Below are 20,096 nucleotides of genomic sequence, written 5' to 3' on the forward strand. Positions count from 1 at the left end.
TGTAAGCAAACTGGTATATAAAAAAAATTACTATCTGTTTACAGAAGGTAGTGTAAGTCAATAATATTAAAAGTTCCTAATATACTGTCTCTTCATAAGAATTGATGGAAAAGTAAGGAAAAAGTAATCCACTGGTCAAAAAAAGCATTTCAACTGCTCAGGTATTTGAAAGCTATTTAAAACCATCAGAAGAAAAGGAAATCAGTTACTCAGATGTAGCTGACCGAGTTAGCTAATTAGACATGCTGATTGATGTGAAAGCAATTTAAATATACATTCTCATTGAACTCTGTGATTTAAAAAACACATTCTATCTTCTAAGAGTTCGTTCAGGATAATTCTGCTGTTTAGAACTATCTGAACTATATTTTTGCTGTATCTGAACTGAATCTTTAGTAGTCCAACTTTTAAAATAAAACTTATGTAATTTACTGACTCATTTCTGTAGTTTTGGTAGTTCCTACCACTTTTTATTCTTCAAAAATCTTTGATACAAACAAATGTCACCATATGCAAAAAGACTTCTTTTGGTTACATAATGAGTGCAAAATAAATTATGATCAGCTTTTTTTTTAATGTTACAGGCATAGTAGTGGTTTTAGACTGCAAAAATTAGGAGATACTGTCAGATAAGTTCATAGTTTCTCAAGATGACTTTTTGGTAAGGAAAGTTGAGGGGAAAAGCAGTTTCCATGAAATAAATGTACTGCATATACTTTTTTAATATTTTAACTAAATAAGAGCAACGTTAATTTCTACAGCTCTGTAATATGGACAATATTTTGTTTATCTTTTAGGTTGAAGACTCAGAGATGTATCCTGATGAAACTGCAGTATGTGGGTTGCTTGCTGTGGTTGTAGTATCTCACCTACCTCGAGATGCTGCCATTGAATGGCATGTTGTTGCAGTAGTTGATGATCCACTCCGAAGAAAACATTTTGGAATGAAGATGTTGTCAGAGGGCTTCCAAATCAAGTGTGAATCTGTGGAGTCTAGTTCTGCATCTTGTGCATCAATCTCGGCACGCCTGAGCTTGATTTCGTCATCCACTTCTCACCTTGATTTAGATGGACCCCTTCATGACTTAGTTGCTATGTTTAAACAAGCTATTGACAAACTCTCAGAAGACTGCACTGCCAGTCCTTTGTCCTTTAGAGCTTTCTTCAAGGAGCATGTCTTTGATGCTGAAGCACTACAAAAAGGTAAGACTTACCATGACAGGAACTACGTGTAATACTAAGCACAAGGTATTTGTTTACTTCTACATCAGATTCTATTGGGAAAAAAAGATTTAGAGGAGTGTTTCAAGGATAGGTGGCCAAGAAGGCCAATGGCATCCTGACCTGGATCAGCAATAGTGTGGCCAGCAGGACCAGTACAGTGACTGTCCCTTTGTACTCAGCACTGGTGAGGCCACACCTTCAATCCTGTATTCAGTTTTGGGACCCTCACAGCAAAGGAGACATTGAAGTTGCTGGAGCATGTCCAGAGAAGGACAACAGAGCTGGTGAAGGGTCTAGAGAGAAAGTTATATGAGGATGGGCTGAGGGAACTGGGGGTTTTTACCTGGAGAAAAAGAGGCTCAGAGGAGACCCTACTGATCTCTACAACTGCCTGAAAGGCGGGTGTAGCCAGGTGGGGGCTGAACTCTTCTCCCAAGTAACAAGTGATAGAACAAGAGGAAAGAGCCTCAAGTTACACCTAGGGGGGCTGAGATTGAATATTAGGAATAGTTCCTTCACCAAAAGGATTATCAAGCATTGGAACAGGCTGCCTAGGGAAGTGGTGGAGTCACCACCTCTGGAGGTGTTTGAAAGATGTGTAGTAGACTTGATGCTTAGCAGCATACTTTAGTGGTAGATCTGGCAGTGTTAGATTTACAGCTGGACTAAATGATCTTTTCCAACCCAAATAATTCTACAGTTCTACAATTAGGATACATTTGTTCTTTTTCTAGTTACCAGGCATGTTTCTCATATTGAAAGGCTCTCATCTTGGACCTCCTGAAGTCCAAACAGGATAAAGTCCTGGATTACTTTTTTTCTAATCTCACCTTTGATCTTGAGGCTGGTTTATATGATCTTGCTCTGGTTATCCTGACTTTCCATGCAAGAGAAATACAACCACCTTAGATTTCAATGTAGGGAGAATGAATCTTTTGCTTAAAAATGTTTGAACAGTGCTGCATTTGGTAGTCTCTTTTTCTCACAGGAAACTTCTAGCAGGAACTCCTTTGAGAATAAATAATGAAATATTAATAAGGAAAAACTATTAAAATAAGAAAATGGTGTTGTATCCTTTGGAATAGAGGGTGACTGGTTTTGAACATGGGCTGATTTTTAAGTAACTTACTTAAATAGAACCTGCTATCCACAAAAATTTGTTGGGTTTCCCCCCAGTGTTTATTTTTTTCAGAATCTCCTTCTCTTACCAAGAGAATACAGAGCAGTAAATATATTACAACTGCAGTTTTTTTCTTATGTTGCAGATCTGCATTTTGGGCTATTCTCTATTTGGAACAGCTAACATTATGCAAGAGCACAAAAGCTTATTTTATCTTTCAGACTTATAAAACTGGTAGTCCATACTTGTATTGAAATCAGTAAGAACTTTGTTATCAAAAAGAAACAAAATCATATCCTTAGTCTATATTTATCTCAAACATGCATGCACTTTAAAAATCCTTGCAGACCACAACTGATCCATATTAATTAGCTGACATAAATGTTAGCCCTCAAATATTCTACTGTCCTATTTTTTTTCCTAACCTGCAGCAGTTTTTGAAGAAAATTCAACTTGACATTGTTTAATAGATTTAAAGTACAGGAATTGAAAGCTATAAAAATGTGGCATAGAATAAGCATATTTAATCCAGGAAGCAAGGAATGAACATATAGTCTGACAGAATGTTGTTGTTTTTACTACGTCTTGTTTAAGAGCTAAAAAGAAACCTGATAAAACATGTTTCTGGCATGGGATTAACATTAGTGTTTCTTCTGCTTTCTTTCTGGTATTTCTCAGGCCATAGAATAATTACTTCCAAACAAATTTCATTTGCTTTATAAAATATATTTGTCAATATAATGTATTAATTGCACACATAAAAATTTGGTTCAGTTCCATTCATTTTATACTACCAATATCATAGACATAGAAAGATTTGTGTGATTGTCATATATTCATTCTTGTTGTGTTCAGATCTCTGCACTGTCATAATAATTCCTGTCATTATACCAATTTTATCATTATCCCCACTGGTAAGAAATACATGCTTGCAAATCTGTAGAATATATAGAATACATTAAATTTACAAGTAGCACTAATTCACTGATGAAGAATTTTAAAACAATTTTTTTCTTCTTAGGAAAAATTTCCAGAAAATTCATGCAATGGAAGAATAAGTGTGATATATATTCAAAAATAATTTCTCAAATTAAAGTGGTTGTTGCTGAAGTCTGTCTTGGTGAAAATTTCTATATGTTAGAAGACTATATATGTATATGTATATATACAGCCACACACTTATTCTGGTTCAAAATCAGAAGACTAATTATTAATATATTGTTAAGACATGGGACATATTCAAGTGCTCTGGTAATATGTGTTCTTAGAGCTTTGTAAGACATCTAGTCTCCAGTGAAGCATCATCAGCTTTCAAAACAATGCAGCATATTAGTGAACGATATCCTTGACTGGCTTTTGCACTAGTAGTATAATTGTACTGCTCATAATTTAAAATGTACTCACACATATGTATTTAACTCTCAGTTTAAAAAGTGTTGTGTCAGGTGTCCAGTTCATTCCCATTAATTTCAGTATCCCATTGACAGTGTCCATAAGTAAGATGACATAGTCTATGTTTTATCTTCTTGGTTATTATTGGCAGTTTTTAATTTTGACAGGCAGGACTGCTGGCACTGTATGTGTCCTTTAGTGTGTTTCCCAGTTTTAATACACCAGAGATAGTATCAGGTCTTTCTTTGCATTTGTAAATCTGCAGGTCTAATATGCAGACTTTTAAAAAATTTTGTTTCATTAATGTGGCTGCCAGAAAGCAAATTCTATTGAGAGACCAGTTTTTCAATCGCCATTTATTAATTCAGCTCAGGTAGTAGAGGTTGCTAACCATCTGTATGAGGATCCATTAGTGACATGTTTGATCTCTGACTTGTTAGACATTGGTAATCCCACAAGTAGATCTGTCCTTTTGGGTCTTCATCTGCCAGCAGATACATTTTCTACTGAAGAAAAATAATAATATAGCAGGGAATAATAGACACTTTTTTTCAAATATTTTTAATGTGAAACACATTCAACATGTGTCTGTGATGGAACAGGTAGAAATTATGATGCTCAGAAATCAAGAAAGATGGTTAAGGAGATAGTTGTTCCAAGTTGGTGGATTTCAGGAGGACTTTTATCATGTCACAAGATTAGTAAATAGTCTTCAATAACTCTTGCAAGATCTTGAATTGAAATGTATTGTCTGCTCTTGGAAATGCACAGAAAAGAAATAAAGGTAGCATTTTTCTGATTAGAACTTAAAAACCATTGGAGTGAAAGGAGCAAATACTGCCACAGGCTTTCTCAAATGAGCCTCTGATTAGATAATACAGAGGGTTTTGGAATAAAGAAATTGCCATTTATTTAAAATTGTCCTTATAAATATTAGAAATGTGTTGTTACCTGACACAGTAAGATGAGAACTAGGAGTATATCTACTCGGCATATTGTAACAGGTTATTGGAAATTATTACAGCCGGTGTTACGGATGTCAAAAGAAGCTAAAGGTTTGTAATGCAAATTGGAGACAGATAGCTTTCTGTCATCCTAAGAGCAGATGTGAAGTTTTATTGAACAAAGTGTGGTACTGATGGTGAACTTCTCAGAGGCAATCCCTCATAACATGCGAGAGCATTATGGGCGCCGTGCTGAGACCACAGAACGTATTAGAAGTAGGAGGATTAGATTAAGCTGACATATATACTTAGTAAGATGCTGTTAAGCCTTTAGAAGTCTTTAACATAAATTTGACTATTTCTTCCTTATTCTCATTCAAATGTGCATTAATATAAACATGTCAGGATGATTTGCTATACCATGCAGTTGACTAGATTATACTTCAGTATAGGAATGATGAATGTTTATAAGTCATCACATTATGATTTAACAAGCCTTGTTCACAAGATGTATGCAAAATATTTTTGAATATTTATTTGAGAATAGCGAAGGTCCTGCCTTCACCAGACACCATATTACACAATGCCTTTTTAATACTAAAGAAAAAATGGACTGGGAATATAAAAAGGCAAAAGAAAATAGAAATAGAATGTCTAGTAGGAACATGAAAATGAATATATAACTAGTGTTTGAAAGTGGCTCTGCTCTGTAAATGTGTAGGTCTAAAAGGCCCTTAGTACTTATGAGTTTATCAAGTTTCAATGACACTACATATATATATATATTTTTAAATCTAATATGGGCTGAGTGTAATTCAGCTCAACTGTAAAAAAATCTTATTTGTAATAGGACTTTTTCTTCCGTTGCAAAAGAAGTCCTGGTGGTTAGGCACTCATTTAGAGTCCCTGCAATAGCAGAGTCACACCCTGACACATGTACAGTATGCAGCTTTGAAACTAAAGATTTTCCATCTGGTAACATTTAAAGTATTCTGTTTAATAAAACATGGCATTATCAACACATTTTCCACATGTTTCCCAAAACACAGAGTTTCCAGTACAGAGAGAATGCATTATGTAGTGCAAATCTGAGAGAAGAGGAAGAAGATCAATTGAAGATACCAAGATGCATTTTTACAATAATGAATGTCTGTGTTTATTGAAGTTTAATATTTTTTACCAATGTACTTTAAATTTGCACTGGAAATTTATTTCAACTAAACTTTATTGATGGATATGCCATTATATAAAGGGAAAAAATTTGCCATGGTGACAACTGGAATTTTAACCTTCACACATTTGTATGTAGGTATACACATTCTCATGTGAGTAATTAGTATTTAGTCAGCAATTGTGGAGAACTACTCACGTGAGTAGAAACTAAATAATCATTAAGAACTCTTTACTGACTAACAATGAAGCAGGTAAATAAATCCTTTTAAAATGAAATTACAGTCACTAGGATGTTTTTTTTGGTTTTGAAAATCCTCTCAAAGTTATACTCTGAGGTAGAAGCAAATATATAAAAACTGTTTAGAATCCATAAAAATACTGTAATTTTGTTCAAACACTTTACTACCCACAAATTTGGCTTGGGGTTTCATTTGACTTCTCTGGTATAATGATTCCATTTCACTATGAAAAAGTGGAGAGGAAGGTTGTTTTCTTGTTTTTGCCATCTGCACTGTAACTTATAATCCAAGAACTCAGCTGTAACTAACCATCAAAAGAAAGTATTTTGCCATTGTCACACTTCATGCAATTAGACTTTGCATAATATATGCAGTTGTGCTCCCAATAGGCTATTTCTTCCTAAATTTCAGATAAATTTAGGTTGAAAACAGCATAAAGTTATCATGTATTAGTGAGTAATTTCAATCCTTATTAAAACAAGCAATGGAAAATCCACATTTTTTTAAAGTTGCTTTAGAGTTTTCTCAGCCTTTAGAAGTGATGCATCATACCAGCTGGGTTAAAATCCAATTAGTAGCTCTAATTCATTGACACTGAAAGCACATTTGCAGTACAGTCCCTTTAGTCATGTCTCTTCTACTTGCACTGTAAGTTTGATGTATCAACATTGGAAGAAGGTGAGGTTTTTTCCATCGTAGTAAACTAGAACATTTCTTCTCTTTCTGCATTACTTCTGAATGGCATGAGTGTAACCAGTAGATGGAGGGATGACAGCTAGCATACCTGAAATACTAAGATAGGATAACCACAGAAAGAAATCACCAAACTGGAGAAAGTCCAAAGAGCCACTAAAGTAGAAGGTCATGTGAGTGGTACATAGAGATAAAAGTACTGAAGGAACTGGCTTAGTTCCACCTAGGGAAGAAGGTTCCACCTATGGATGATGCAAATTGCAGTCTTCCCTTTCCTTAATAGACATTGCAAAGAAGGAGAGAATTTTTCCAGAGGTGAACTACACCAGGATAATGAGCAACATTTAGGAGTTGCAGCAGGAGGTATTCCAGTTGGACACAAGGACTGAATTTTTCTCCACAAGAGTGAAAACCACAGGCTGTGACACTTCCACCTTGGAGATCCTGAAAACCTAACAGCACAAGGCCGTTAGCAAACTGATCAAATGTCTAAGGTTACTCTTGCTCTGATCGTCAGGGAGATTAAGCTATATGGTTTTCAGAGTGCCTTACCCCCTAGAGTTACTCTTTGATTCCCAAAATGATTCTATGACTATATATTATTATTAAATTACAGTGAATTGGCCAGAAATAGTGGTATTTAACTGCAGATTCAGAAAGAAAAAAATTGGCTCTTTCTGTCTGTTATTAATACCCCACACACTCAAAAATGATTGCTCCCACTACCTACTTGAATAATAATTAGCAGGTTTTTCCTATCAGAGCATACCTTTGAAAGAAAAATGTTTCTTTAGAAGTGTCTAGACTCTTTGGTTTTGGTAGGGGTTCTTTTTAACTCATTTCTCTTTAGTCTGCACATTTGTGCTTTCTTCTTTCCATCTCTTTATCTTAACAGAACTCACACAAGTTCAGAATTAGAATATTCATTGGGCTGTTAGATAGCTAGAGTATTTCTTATGAGAGTCCAAAGCCAGTGTGCTTCCAGAGTCTAATTCATTTGATAATGATTGATACATCTGAGTATGAGGAATCCTGTTATCAAGTTCAATATTTACATCATCAGTAATGCCGTATCTTCTATAGGAAAAAACTTTGTTTTCCTCATTTAAGCATACTGGTTATATCATTTGATATGGGGGCTGGATACTGATTTGACTGGGTTAAGTAGGTTTTCTAAAATAATCTTTAAATAATCTGCAACATAAAATTTAAACTATAAAACCACTAGAGAACTTCAAAACTTTGTTCAAAATTTTTGCTTATTAGGACATAAAGACTTTAGGAACTTTGAAAATCAAAGTTTATTCTCTTCACCTAATAGTAATATTGCTGGAAGGGAAAAAAAAAGTATTTTGAAGCTATTTTTTCTGACTTTTTTAGAGTCCTGTCTTGTTGTAATCATTCTGCCAGGAATGTAAGAGTTAGTATTCCAGATAATTGGGAGAAATTAGATGTAAGAAAAAAATTACTATCTCGCCTATTTTACTCTTAAATAAATCACAGCTATATCACATCCATTTACTGATGCTGTGTATGTAAATTTGTTTGAGATGTAAAAACAAGTTTCTGTTTGTGGCACAGAAGAATTGACTTCGTAATTTCACACAGGATAGCAGAATTATAGGGCCCTATTTTCATGAAGCTCCTGGCTTAATTTACAGATGCTCAGCACCTCTCTCGATGATCTTCTCTTTAGAGGCAATGCAATAATGAGAACAGTTAAGTAGACCCCTGAAGAATAGTTTGTTGAAGTGCATGTCTTGCTTCAGAAAGGAGCCTGAGATCAAATCTGTTTTGAGATTGCTCTTCTAATGGCCATAACTTCATAATTTTAAAATAGTCCAGAGATCTTCTCATTTCCAAGCTTTTATGAAAAGAACAAATAGAAGTCAGCCTAAGGTATTTTCTACAGTTACATACATGAAGATAAATATATTCTAATTTAGCTGATTATTCTTTTTTTTTCCTGTGCATTAACTACATAGAATATGCTTTGAATTCTTTTGTATTATATCATGTAGCAAAACTTACCTGCTGTGATTTAATCAAGTATTTGGGTCACCCAAACTATAACAGCAACAGAAATAATAAGAATTTCTATCTTTAGATGAGGCTTTTTTAATTTTCGTTTTCTTCTTATTTTCCCTTCATGTGATTGTTTTTATCTGTGATAGTATGCAAAGCACCTAAACTTCTGATCCTTTAAAAATCTGGAAACAGAAACCTCAGCTGTTTAACAGTGCTTTCATTAAAAGCATTGCTTGTCACTTTTGGCTTAACTTGTTTCAGATTACTTTATGCAGGAGTTTAGCAAACTTGTAAAGCATGTTAAAATTTCATTTTGATAGAAACCATGCTGCATAATACTTCCTCACCACAGAAATTAATGCTTATTCTGTAATAAGTTTAGCACGGGATGCATCTCAGAAAATGTCTTTGGCAAGTATGGATTGGAAGGAACACTTTGGTGTTAGGCAGGAGTTAAGCACTTTGCTTACAATATTCTTTTGCATTTTTTTCATGGGTTTTACATTTCACTTTCTGTGAATATACTGCAGAGAGGCTGAAAAGCTTTTCAGGACTTCTTATCACTTAAAGCATACTCATACCCAGTTAATTATAATAGCAAGACTTTATCAGTTCCAAGGTGAATTCATGTCATACTATAATAGATCTCCTCTAAGAGATGGTATAGTTTTAGCTCTGAGATGTCTGGAAACTTCAATTGATTATTTTAATCATTGTAAGATGCATTTCAAAAATACCCAGTCATGCCTCCCACACTACCATTTAGGAGAAAAAGCAAACAATACACTTTCTGCAAGACACCAAGACTTAGATATGATTTCCCAAACATAGGAAGATTGGTTTATTATTCTGGTACACAAAGGAAGCCTGTCCAAGAGCTGATGGAAAAGCAGCATATATAGCCAGAGGAAGCCATGGAATTAGAGGCAAGACTTTGGCCCATTTACACCAGAATAATTCTAGTGAGAGACTGCAGTTTCTAGTTCATCTGAAGGATGGTCTCTGCTCTGATCTGTAATTTGTCAAGACAGATATAACAAGCTCAAGCTTGTTTCCAGCAAACACTAAGAATCTGAGCTATGAAAATCAAGTCAAATGCCATTAGCTACTGTAGTTTTGGGGTTTAGGTGGAATGAAATCTGAACCTATTGAAATTAACAGAAATTATGTTACTAACATCACTGGGAAAAAACTCAAGCACAGTTGGCCCAGTTCAAAGGCACAATTTAATGCATCATTTTCAATAGGATTGATAGAAAATGTAAGTCTTCACCTTGAAGTACTCCCCTTGCTCGATCTTTCATGCTCTTCCACTTGGGTCTCCTGCTTTTGTCCTTTCTTTTGACTTCCATTTGTCCCTTGTTATGGATGATATAAATCATGTCTCAGCCTTGAGTCATGAAACACAAGAGTAAAACTTGAAAGCAGGCACAGTGAGCCAAAAATCAAGAGGCAACAGTCCATAGTTTCTTGATCCAAAAAAAGGAGATGTGACTGACACAAACCGGAGTATAGCAAGCAGGAATATAAAGCCAAAGCTTCTGTTTTGAAAACGTATTATTCTGTGCTGAAAATGCGGTTGGTAGCCAGAAGTAGTAAGCAAAAACATGTGTACAGAAATTCACAGCTTGGATTCTACTGGATGTTATTTATTAAATCAGGAGCCACTAATGTGTTGCATTGTCCCCTCTGCAGAAGGAAAATAGTGGCATGGAAACAAAAGAATTTTGAAAGATCACACATGGTCCACACAGGGCATGGACAACGCAACACATCCACCCTGTTGGTTGTTGCCAATATTTGAAAAAATAACAGGTTTTATATTCACAAAAGGAATAGAGAGATTGAAAAACAAACAAAAAAATCTTTTTAGGTTCCTGATACTGTGAAGTACTGATGTGACCCCTGAGAAGTGCAAAGTGCTGTTTAGTGCCATTGGATTCTGCATGGAGACAGCTGGCCTCCATTTAAGGTGGAGGTAGAGTCAGTGGTCAGAGCAGCACGGGTTTGATTCAGAAGAGTAGTTGAGCTTTGTGTTGGTATCAGGATTCCTTAAGCAAACTTGAACTTTCTTCTGAAGCATTATTCAAGTCGGTGATTATGATGGACCAGAGGTTGCATGATAAAGTCAAAAATTTTGGTTTGATTTGTTGAGACATTATGAAAACAGTGTCACCTCTCATTATGCAGCACAGTTACTTCATTTTAATTTGTAATAATGGGCTTTTTTTTCTGTTAAAGAGGACGTCTCAGGGCCATATGAAATGCTTACTGTCATTGACTGAGTAGGCTTACGTTGTCCCCTCTGTCACTGACCTTGAGCAGTTTGTCCATGACTTCAATACATGTTTGTGCAAGATCAAGAGATTCCATAGAAAACTTGTGGCCTCCTAACTATGTTATGTTTAAGCACCAAGAACATTTCATGAATTCAAATCATCTTTCATTTATTCATGTTTCATGGATGGTGTTCTGTCTTTCCTTTTATAAGAGCAGTCCTACCCTGGGCTTCATGTATGTTTATTCAGGGCTTTGTCCTGCACAGAATACCATTCTTTCATGTTGATTCCATGATATAGTGTCACACATATTAAAATTTAGCAAAATAGGAGAAGAAAGAGAAAAGAAATTGAATACTTTTTCCTGAGTTCTTGTTGATGCATCAGCTTTTAGTTTGAAAATAGAACATGAAGTAGCCTCTGTACAATTACTTCATGGTATACAAATTTGACCCATAGCAGTCATAACTTACCCTTTTACTTTATATAAAATCAGCTGAGAAATAATATTATTACTTGTATGATTCCTATACTATGTTATCATATACTATACTATTCCTATACATGTTATCAGTTTGGAAGAGCAAGATGGTATGATTAGAAATATTTATGTCTTAGGTACTGCAAAACACTCAAAATTAATGTGGTTTGTAATGTAAACCTGAATGATTTCTCTAGGACACAAAAGATTAATTATTATTATTACACACTTTTCAGAAAGCTTCTCAGAATAAAAAAGGAATCTGAATGCTTCAGAAAGTATTTAGGAGCTGTAGGAAATACCATGTTATCCTTTATTAGATTATACTGGCATCAACAGGGAAAAAGCTTTAAAAGAACGGGCAAACTATGACAGTAACACGTAACAACATTATAATTCTTTATGTATGTGTGCATGTACCATGTAAATTGACTAATTTGAAATAGTATTTATTTTTAAGATACATAAATAATATTATAGAAATAATCTTATAGGAAATTGCACTAGCAAATGTGGCACCAGTTCATCTGCACATACCTAATCCACTCATTTAATGTTTATCTGCTTTTCTGAACTGCAGCTCACATTTTAAATTCTCTTGCTAAAGGTGGTCCCATAAAAAGACTGGGAAACAATAAAAATCCTTTAACTAATTTTATCAGGCCTGAAGAACTAAGTATTAAATAATCAGAGCACTGTGATAACTACATTAAATCAGAAGTGAGGATCAGGAAATAAATTTAAATGTAAAAATTTTTCATTGTCCACACAAGCACAATTTATATACAGAAATATATATAGAAACATATTCTGTGTAACTAAAGTATTTTGCATAATTGATTATTATCAAAATTATCAGCTTCCATGTCACAGTAATGTACATAAAATATTCTTTTCTTCTTTAGAAACATAGTGTGGGGGGATTTTTGTGCTGCCTATGTCTGAATGATACATTTTTTAAAATGTAATGAATGCTGACATTCTGTTCCCTGGCTTGGTGCAGAGATAGAGTATGCATTTAGGTAGACAGATAGAGTAGATGGTGGAAGAAACTTGATTTAGACTGTACCATTTTCTTCCTTTTAAAAACCTAAGATAACCTACAGCAAAATCTTCACTGTCAATAATCCAGTTTTTTTAATTTAAAACTTCTCATCTACTTTAAGTTCATTATGACGCTACAGTAAAATAACATTTACAGACCTAAAATGTACAACTTTAAGATACGGGTATTACTAAAGTTAAAATATTATTTAAAGCATTTTACTTGAAATTACTGATAGAAATTTAATTTTTGATAACTCTACTGGAATAAAAAAAGTGGAGCCAGGCATTTTAAAAGATACCAAAATTGTTATATAATATTTCATGTTGTTATCATTATGAGTCAGTTTGATTTATCCCAGCTTGGAATATTAGACTAGACGTGACGAGGTAAGAACAGTCTTACAAGTTAAAAAAAAATATATTCATATATATATGTATATGCACATGAATAACCTCTTGCTCTGTAGTCTCCCCTTGTCAGTCAGCTGATCCTAATATCCTAGAGAAGATATTTTGAAGTACAGGCTTCTTTTCCTTCATGCTGTTTTAACTGTAGTTTTATGTAGCAAAACACAAGCCCTTTGTGGTTATATTTAGCTTAAGTACTAAGCTTTTCTTTTTACCTTTGTCTTGCTGAACTACTTAACATCTTCTGAGTTTCTCATGTGTTCAATATTTGCCTAAGCAGCCTGCAGTCATTTTATTCCTGACGTTTTAAGACATTTCAGGTGTTTTCTTCCAAGCTAGGATTCAGACTCAGTGTTTTTAGAGACCATTTTAAGTTTCTAGTATTATGAAGTATATCTAAAAATGTTGTTTCTCATATTATGAAGTGTATCTAAAGAATGTTATACTTCAGTTTTCATCCAAAATGTTGTTTGCATCTGATTGCAACTCTGCAAACTCATCTTGGCTTCTTCTCAGTTTTCAGAGTGTTGCATTGGAAGTGTTTTGTCTATTCATAAGTTTGGAACAGCATTCCAATAGCTGCTCAGGGGTCTCCAAACTCATTTTTCAGACTACCAGTTGGAGAGACCATAGCAGGACAGAGAAAGCAAATTTTACCCTTATACTGCTGATATTGTACTTCACAGACCATATCTCATCTATTATTCTGCCATCCATTACCTCAGTACAGGAAACTAATGGGAGATGCATAATTTTTCTTGCAAAGGCTAAATTATATAGGAGCTAAACAACTCTACTTGATTTTCATATAGTTACAAGTTAAACTGCAATACAGGAAATGGAGGACAAGTACATTTTGCGTCTTGAATGATCAGGTTCAACACTAGAGCTCTTGATACAGTTCTCAGGGAGCAGCCCTTCTGCCAAATGTTCACCGTTGCAAAAAAACCAGACTCACAGACACACTATAATCCTTAACAAGTATTTTGTAAAACAACTACTGGTGTTCCTGCAGCAATATGTGTTCGTTTTACTAGCTGTGTTAAATTTGCAAAGCGACAATTCTATGTTAGCTCATTTGATAAATAGCCTTTGACCAGATATGAATCTTTTATCTCTTCCTAAAGGCTAAACATTTCTGCATGTTTGGAATTAATTGCATTAACTTCATTAATCTGTTTCATGATCTTAAAGCTCCTACGGGTGTTTTGATCTGGTGTTTGAGGTGACTTGCTTGATCATCCAAGCTTCATCCTGCAGTTGTGAACTGAAGTTGACTAGTTCACTAGGTTGACTTAAAGCTGTTTGACTGTGATTGTTGTTGCTTGTCTTCTTTATGGATCACAGAGTTTATGTTAGATAAAACTCCTAAAAAGTCAAGTAATGAACAGGAAAGAAATAGAATTTATCTAAAATTTGCTAAAACATTTTATTGTCCCTAAAAGCATAATCATGACCTTCAGTTGAAGTGAATGGAAATTTGTAGCCCCCAGGAACCTTTCACACAGATTTCATTGCAAGATTGAAGCTAAAATGAAAGGCCAGATAGTTCACAGCCCTTCTGCAGGCTGTGGACTGAAAAATTATAAGTACTGGAGTAAGTTCAGACTGTTAGCAATTAAAGAAAGACTGTCAGCATTTTCAGTGTTCTGTCCATGCAGAGCCTGTTGAAAATTCATTAAATTCACCAGCATTAGTATCGTTTCCAGGGAAATATACAGCTTACGATAGCAAAGAATTACCTGGAAGCAGTGATTCAACTATTCTGACTTATTTCTAATAAGCACATTGATTGTATTGTGGATTTCCTATTTTATTTCTCAACTGTTTCTTTAGTAGTCATGTATTTACATGCAAATGTTTTCAATATATGCCACAATTACCAACCTAAAAGCTACTTTTTCTTTTTTATATATTCTCACTTAGAAACAGGAGGTTCTAAAATTCCCAGTTATGTTTTTCATCTTGTGCCTTTAGAGGTATCACACTGGCATCTTGTTGGAATTTTGTAAGTAGCAGTTTTAGTGATGAAAAATAAAAAATATTCCTAGCTGTAGTACTTCTTATATTTTTATCTCAGGAGACCTTAGAAAGGAGTTTAGTTTCATCACTTGAATTTTACTGAGAAGTAACCTGGAAACAAGAGAAGGAGGTAATGACTTATTCACGTTTTCTCAGTAAGCCTGTGACAGAAATTGAACTTTTGTCTCCTGAATTCTAGCCAAATATTTTCTCAAGCCTACTCTCCTTCTGCACAGGAGCGCAGATTCCAAAATGTCAAAAGACATAAAAAGCAGACAATGTAAACAGGTGCAAATGAACATACAATTCATAAAATCCTGGCTCCACATAAGTTGGTGGCAAAACTTACTTCAGCTTTTATGAAGTCAAGGCTTTCATCAGGTCAGACCACCTTTTAAAGAAAATAGTTCCATATTTACACTACTAGGTATTTTCAGATCTGATCTCTTTTTTTCCCCATACACAGTTTGAGTTACCATAGATTCTCTAATTAAACGTGGTACATAATTTGATGTCAGCTTATATTTCTGAACCAGTCCTTAACCCTATTCTTTGAATTCCTTTTGCTTTAAAGAAAAAATATATGTGCTGCCTATTCTGAAACACACTAAGCTTGGTTTTATCATCATTGTTCTGACAAATCTGTGTTCTTGGCTTGGTTCCTTTGTATTTTCATTATATATGTATTATTTTATCTTGTTGGTGACAAAGTTCACTGTTACTTCTACATACTTTCAATTAAATACATTTTCATTTGTGCCTCGACCACAGAGTAGGATGTAGAAAGATGTGCTATGGAAATTTTCAAGTGTGTTTTGGATTTAGAGCATACATGTTTGCTATAAAAATCATGTATTGCATTAAAAATTGCGTGATAGCATTAAAGATTACAAGTTAATTTCACTCACTGTAAATAATGAACTTACTAATAATCTGTGAATTAGTAATTAAAAGTTTATATGAAGAACATGTTTTGCTCCTGACATTAATGTTTGGGGTATTGGCTATGGCTGTTCAGTGTCTCTGATTTTATTTGTTGCTTTTTTAAATGATTAAAATTAGCTTTCTCCTCTTTCAGATAATCTGGGGCAGTGGGTAATAAGAATGCACTGAGACATAGAAGGCAAGGAAGTGACTTGGTGTCAAAATTAAATAATTTGTAGTTCAACAGGAAGGAATTGGTCTCTATGTAACCAGTGTCTTTCAAAAAGTATGAAAAAAGTTATTTTCCTTAATGTTTGAAAGGAAGCTTACAAATGGCTAAAATCCATAGAGTGATCCTTCATACAATCATTAAATAATCTCATGCAGTATATTGATGCTGATTTACATAAAGTCACTCTGGAGAGCAAATGTTTTCTTGAACAAATTATTTCTTGAGGACTATATTCCTTCCTTCTCCTTTTAAACTACTCATGAGAATTCAATTAATTCAGAGAATTCTGGCTAGTACCTTTCTTAATTAAAGTGGTTCCAAAACTAATGTGGCTTATTATTCCTCACAGGAGATTCCACTCTGGTTGGAGAGAAATGGTAGCCAGGATCTAAGACAGGAAATGCATGAGAGATGAGAGAAATTCCATTGGCCATTGCATTAAATTGAAAAGGTAAAGCCAGAACAGGACAAATGTGACGTATAATGGCCATTTTAAACTAGTGGTAGTTTCCTGAGAAGCTGCCTTCCTTTTCAAACTTTAGAAATGAAAAGTATTGGTGAAAAAAACTGCACCAAATCACAATATCCTTTGCAAAGTTTCACCTGTAAAAATGTACTGCTCTAATGTAAGAACAGTAAACTGAAAAACATCTGATACAGAAATTAAACACATCAGCTTGTCCTGCAAAAGTTAAATTATTACTGGTTCTTTGTGTTGTGCCAGGGACCACTCTGGGCATTTCATTTTTCTTCTGACAGTTTGGATTCAAGAGTTGGATCTGGTTTTTAACAACATGTTTATTATAAAAAGTATTTCATTCTACTGAGCTGACATACTGCTGAGCAGTAAAAAATCCCAGCTTAGACAATATGGGTAAAGCTGTGCTCAGTGTGGTAGATGCTGACCTGTCACATGGTGAAAGGAACTTCAATAGCATGTAAATGAAACTGTAGATAAATTTATAGTCTACTCTTGCTATGAGAGAATTAAACCTTGTTTATTAAAATTGTTTTGGTGGCTGTGATGAAGATAAATGATAAAAATTGAGCTCTTTTGAAAATACTGTGGCTTTAGGCCAGACTAGTGAAATTGTTGCATATATAAGACTAATTTTGCAAGTAAATCACCAGCAATGTATGCACATGACCTGTAGTCAAATTCATGGAAGAGTACCAGAAATGTGGAATTGCATAGGCTGTGCTCTTAAGAATTCATAATAACAGTAAAGTAACCAGAGGAGTATTATCAAAAGTCAGTGATGTGATTGTGTTGCATATATCTGAGTCTTGTTGTCAGAACTGATGTTGAAGTCATACTTCCATTATCCTTCCTGGTACTGGTATGTCAAACATAGTGTAGTACAAACATCTGCCAAACTATCTTTCTCTACATGGAGTAGAGACACTGTCTGATGTTTTTCCTTAATGTAACAGGCCAAAGCTATCAATGTGAACAGTGGGCCAGTCACTGGCATTAGGGGAGGATATCATATCAATTTTATCAGTACTTACCAGAAGAAAAGTGTTTTTACAGTGAAGGTGGTGAAACACTAGAACAGGTTGACCAAAGAAGGGGCAGATGCCTCATCTCTGAAAACATCCAAGGTCAGGTTGGACAGGGCTCTGAGCAAGCTGGTGTAATTGGAGATCTCCCTGCTCATTGCAGGAAAGTTGGACTAGATAAGCCTTAAAGGTCACTTCCAACCCAAACTATTCTATGATACAAATTGAAAAACAGCTCTTGCTAAAAACATTTAATTTCTATCAAGTAATAAGTCCTTGTTGAGATCCACATAATTGTCAACATTCGGGCATCTTTTATTTCTGATATAATTCTGTATTTATATAAGTAACTGATAATTTCTTTTTTTTATTAATAACAAGCAAATAGTTAAGATTGAGCCTTTATGTAAAGTTTCATGGATTTCCCTTAACACTAATGATACCTTTTCTGGAGTTACCATAAGGCAGTATAGCTTTGCTTTGCTGTGTTCTATCCAGCTGACTTTATCTAGAAGAAATGTTCATTGATTTAAAAGGTAACAGAGAACTGTACAGAGAACAGAGGTTTAAAGATCTGATTCTAACTGATGGTTAATCAATTTTGAAAAAAAATCAGAAAAAAATCCAAAGACAACCAGCTGGGTGGTTATATTTCCATCTCTTAACATAGGTGACTATTTGAGGTTAACTTTTTTACATCCCACCAGCTAATATAGTTTCTTCTTCTAGGTAATTACAGCAATGTCTGTGATGGTAAAGTGCCAGAAAACATTCCAAGGTGACAGCATTCTCTATACTGTCCCGTTCAGTTCCTCTTTGTAGCACTTGGTGCAGTCTGCAGGAGGGTTATGGGCTGGACAAACTAGCGGGTCACTTAGGCCAAACTTTCGTCTTTAGTAGGCATATTTGGGTTTTTTCAGTGTTTCCTAAAACCTTATCATGTGGTCTTGGGATCATGATGGCCTCACTAAAATTACTAGTTTTACCACTAATTTTGAATCGAGTCCAAATTATTTTCTTTAATCATGTTCCAAATTTAAAATATTTTTTGTGTTTCTTGTCTTGGTTAGTTTTTTGCCAAACACAGTTTAGCCTATTCAGTATTAAAATCAGCACCACAGAATCCCATACCCAAGGAGGACAGTATGTGTGAAGGAAGAGAGCTCTCCAAAGCATGCAGGTCACATTGATCCACCTACAAGTGTCTCCAGTCCGGAGATTCAGTAGTTTGTTGCATGAATGTCTTTTCTGTAGCACTCTTCAGCGACATCCCTGGAGGCTACAAGCATGACCTCTGCAGTCATTCTGCTCCTGTTTGTGCATTCAACTATTTAAAACCCTTTAGCTAAACCCCAGAATACAAGTGGCAACCTCATCCACCAAAACGTTTTCCCCACCTCCCAGCTCTGCAATGTCTAACAAGGTTCTGTGCCAGCAATCCTATAAATGCAGGGAAATGTATCACTCTGATTTAGTGCCTCTTGCTTTCACCAAAGCAGACAAAAGTTTACTTGGTGACCCTTTATTAATAATTGCTTTAGCTAGAGCAGAACCAATATATTAGCCTTAGCTAAATTTGGTTCTTTAGGGCTAAAAGTTTGTGTATTTATCTTACCTAGTAGTGTGTATATGAAGTGCTTGCTCCATAAAAAATTTCTTTCTATGGTGCATCCATTTAACTGCGTCAGCTACACATTGCCCACCAAATGTCACCACTAAGACTGCCAGTGACATGCATATCCTTGGGCAGATTTAAATAGCTTCCTTTATTTTAATTAACCTGTCAGAGACAGCTTCATTTCCAACACTTAAAATTAAGCTTGGCCTAAAGTCTAAATTTAGCCCTGCAGCCATGACATATTTGAAGACCAACCCCTTTCACAAGGGTTTTGAAGTATTCTCACAGTTGCAAACACAAGAGGAAATGCAGACTAAAAAGTAGCAGATCTAAGTACAAAGCTTCCAATTTATATTTTTGCTTTTCTGATTATAACTGCTTCTTGTCTATTTCCTTTAAAACATCTTCCAAGCCAGAATTACCGAGTGACAAACTTCTGTATTCTGCATCTTTTTAAAATTAAACCCTTCTGAGCAATGGGAATGACAAGGAAAAGTTTGCTAGACTAAGAGATTGTAATATGTCTCCAAATAAAGTATGTCTAAATCATTCTGTTACAACTGTCACATTTTAGCTCTATTGTCTTTTATAAACATCAGTTAAATTTCCACTTGAAGCTGATGTTTTCAGACTGGAAAACCATGCCAGGCGAATTTGAAATTGGAAGGATTGGCTGACCATTAATGTAAGGGACTGTGCAATGAAGTTTGCAGTAATCACTCATTTAACCAGAAGCCTATTTAAATTCCTTGTTGCTGTTATAAAAAAA

At 34.8% G+C, this 20,096-nt stretch overlaps 1 protein-coding gene across 3 annotated transcripts in view; it reads left to right on the plus strand.

The window, feature by feature from the left end:
• DPH6 (diphthamine biosynthesis 6) overlaps positions 1 to 20,096 on the plus strand; it is a 192,737-nt gene that overhangs the window by 154,992 nt on the left and 17,649 nt on the right. For 2 of the 3 annotated variants that reach the window (XM_063398829.1, XM_063398832.1), the window contains exon 14: positions 798 to 1,203. In XM_063398829.1, the coding sequence (XP_063254899.1) occupies positions 798 to 1,203 (406 nt within the window). Of the gene's footprint in view, positions 1 to 797; positions 1,204 to 16,555; positions 16,918 to 20,096 lie in introns of those variants that run through there. The other variant, XM_063398831.1, reaches the window with a different exon arrangement.

This window comes from Prinia subflava, chromosome 5 (genome assembly GCF_021018805.1).
Source record: "Prinia subflava isolate CZ2003 ecotype Zambia chromosome 5, Cam_Psub_1.2, whole genome shotgun sequence".
In the NCBI taxonomy this organism is placed as follows: domain Eukaryota; kingdom Metazoa; phylum Chordata; class Aves; order Passeriformes; family Cisticolidae; genus Prinia; species Prinia subflava.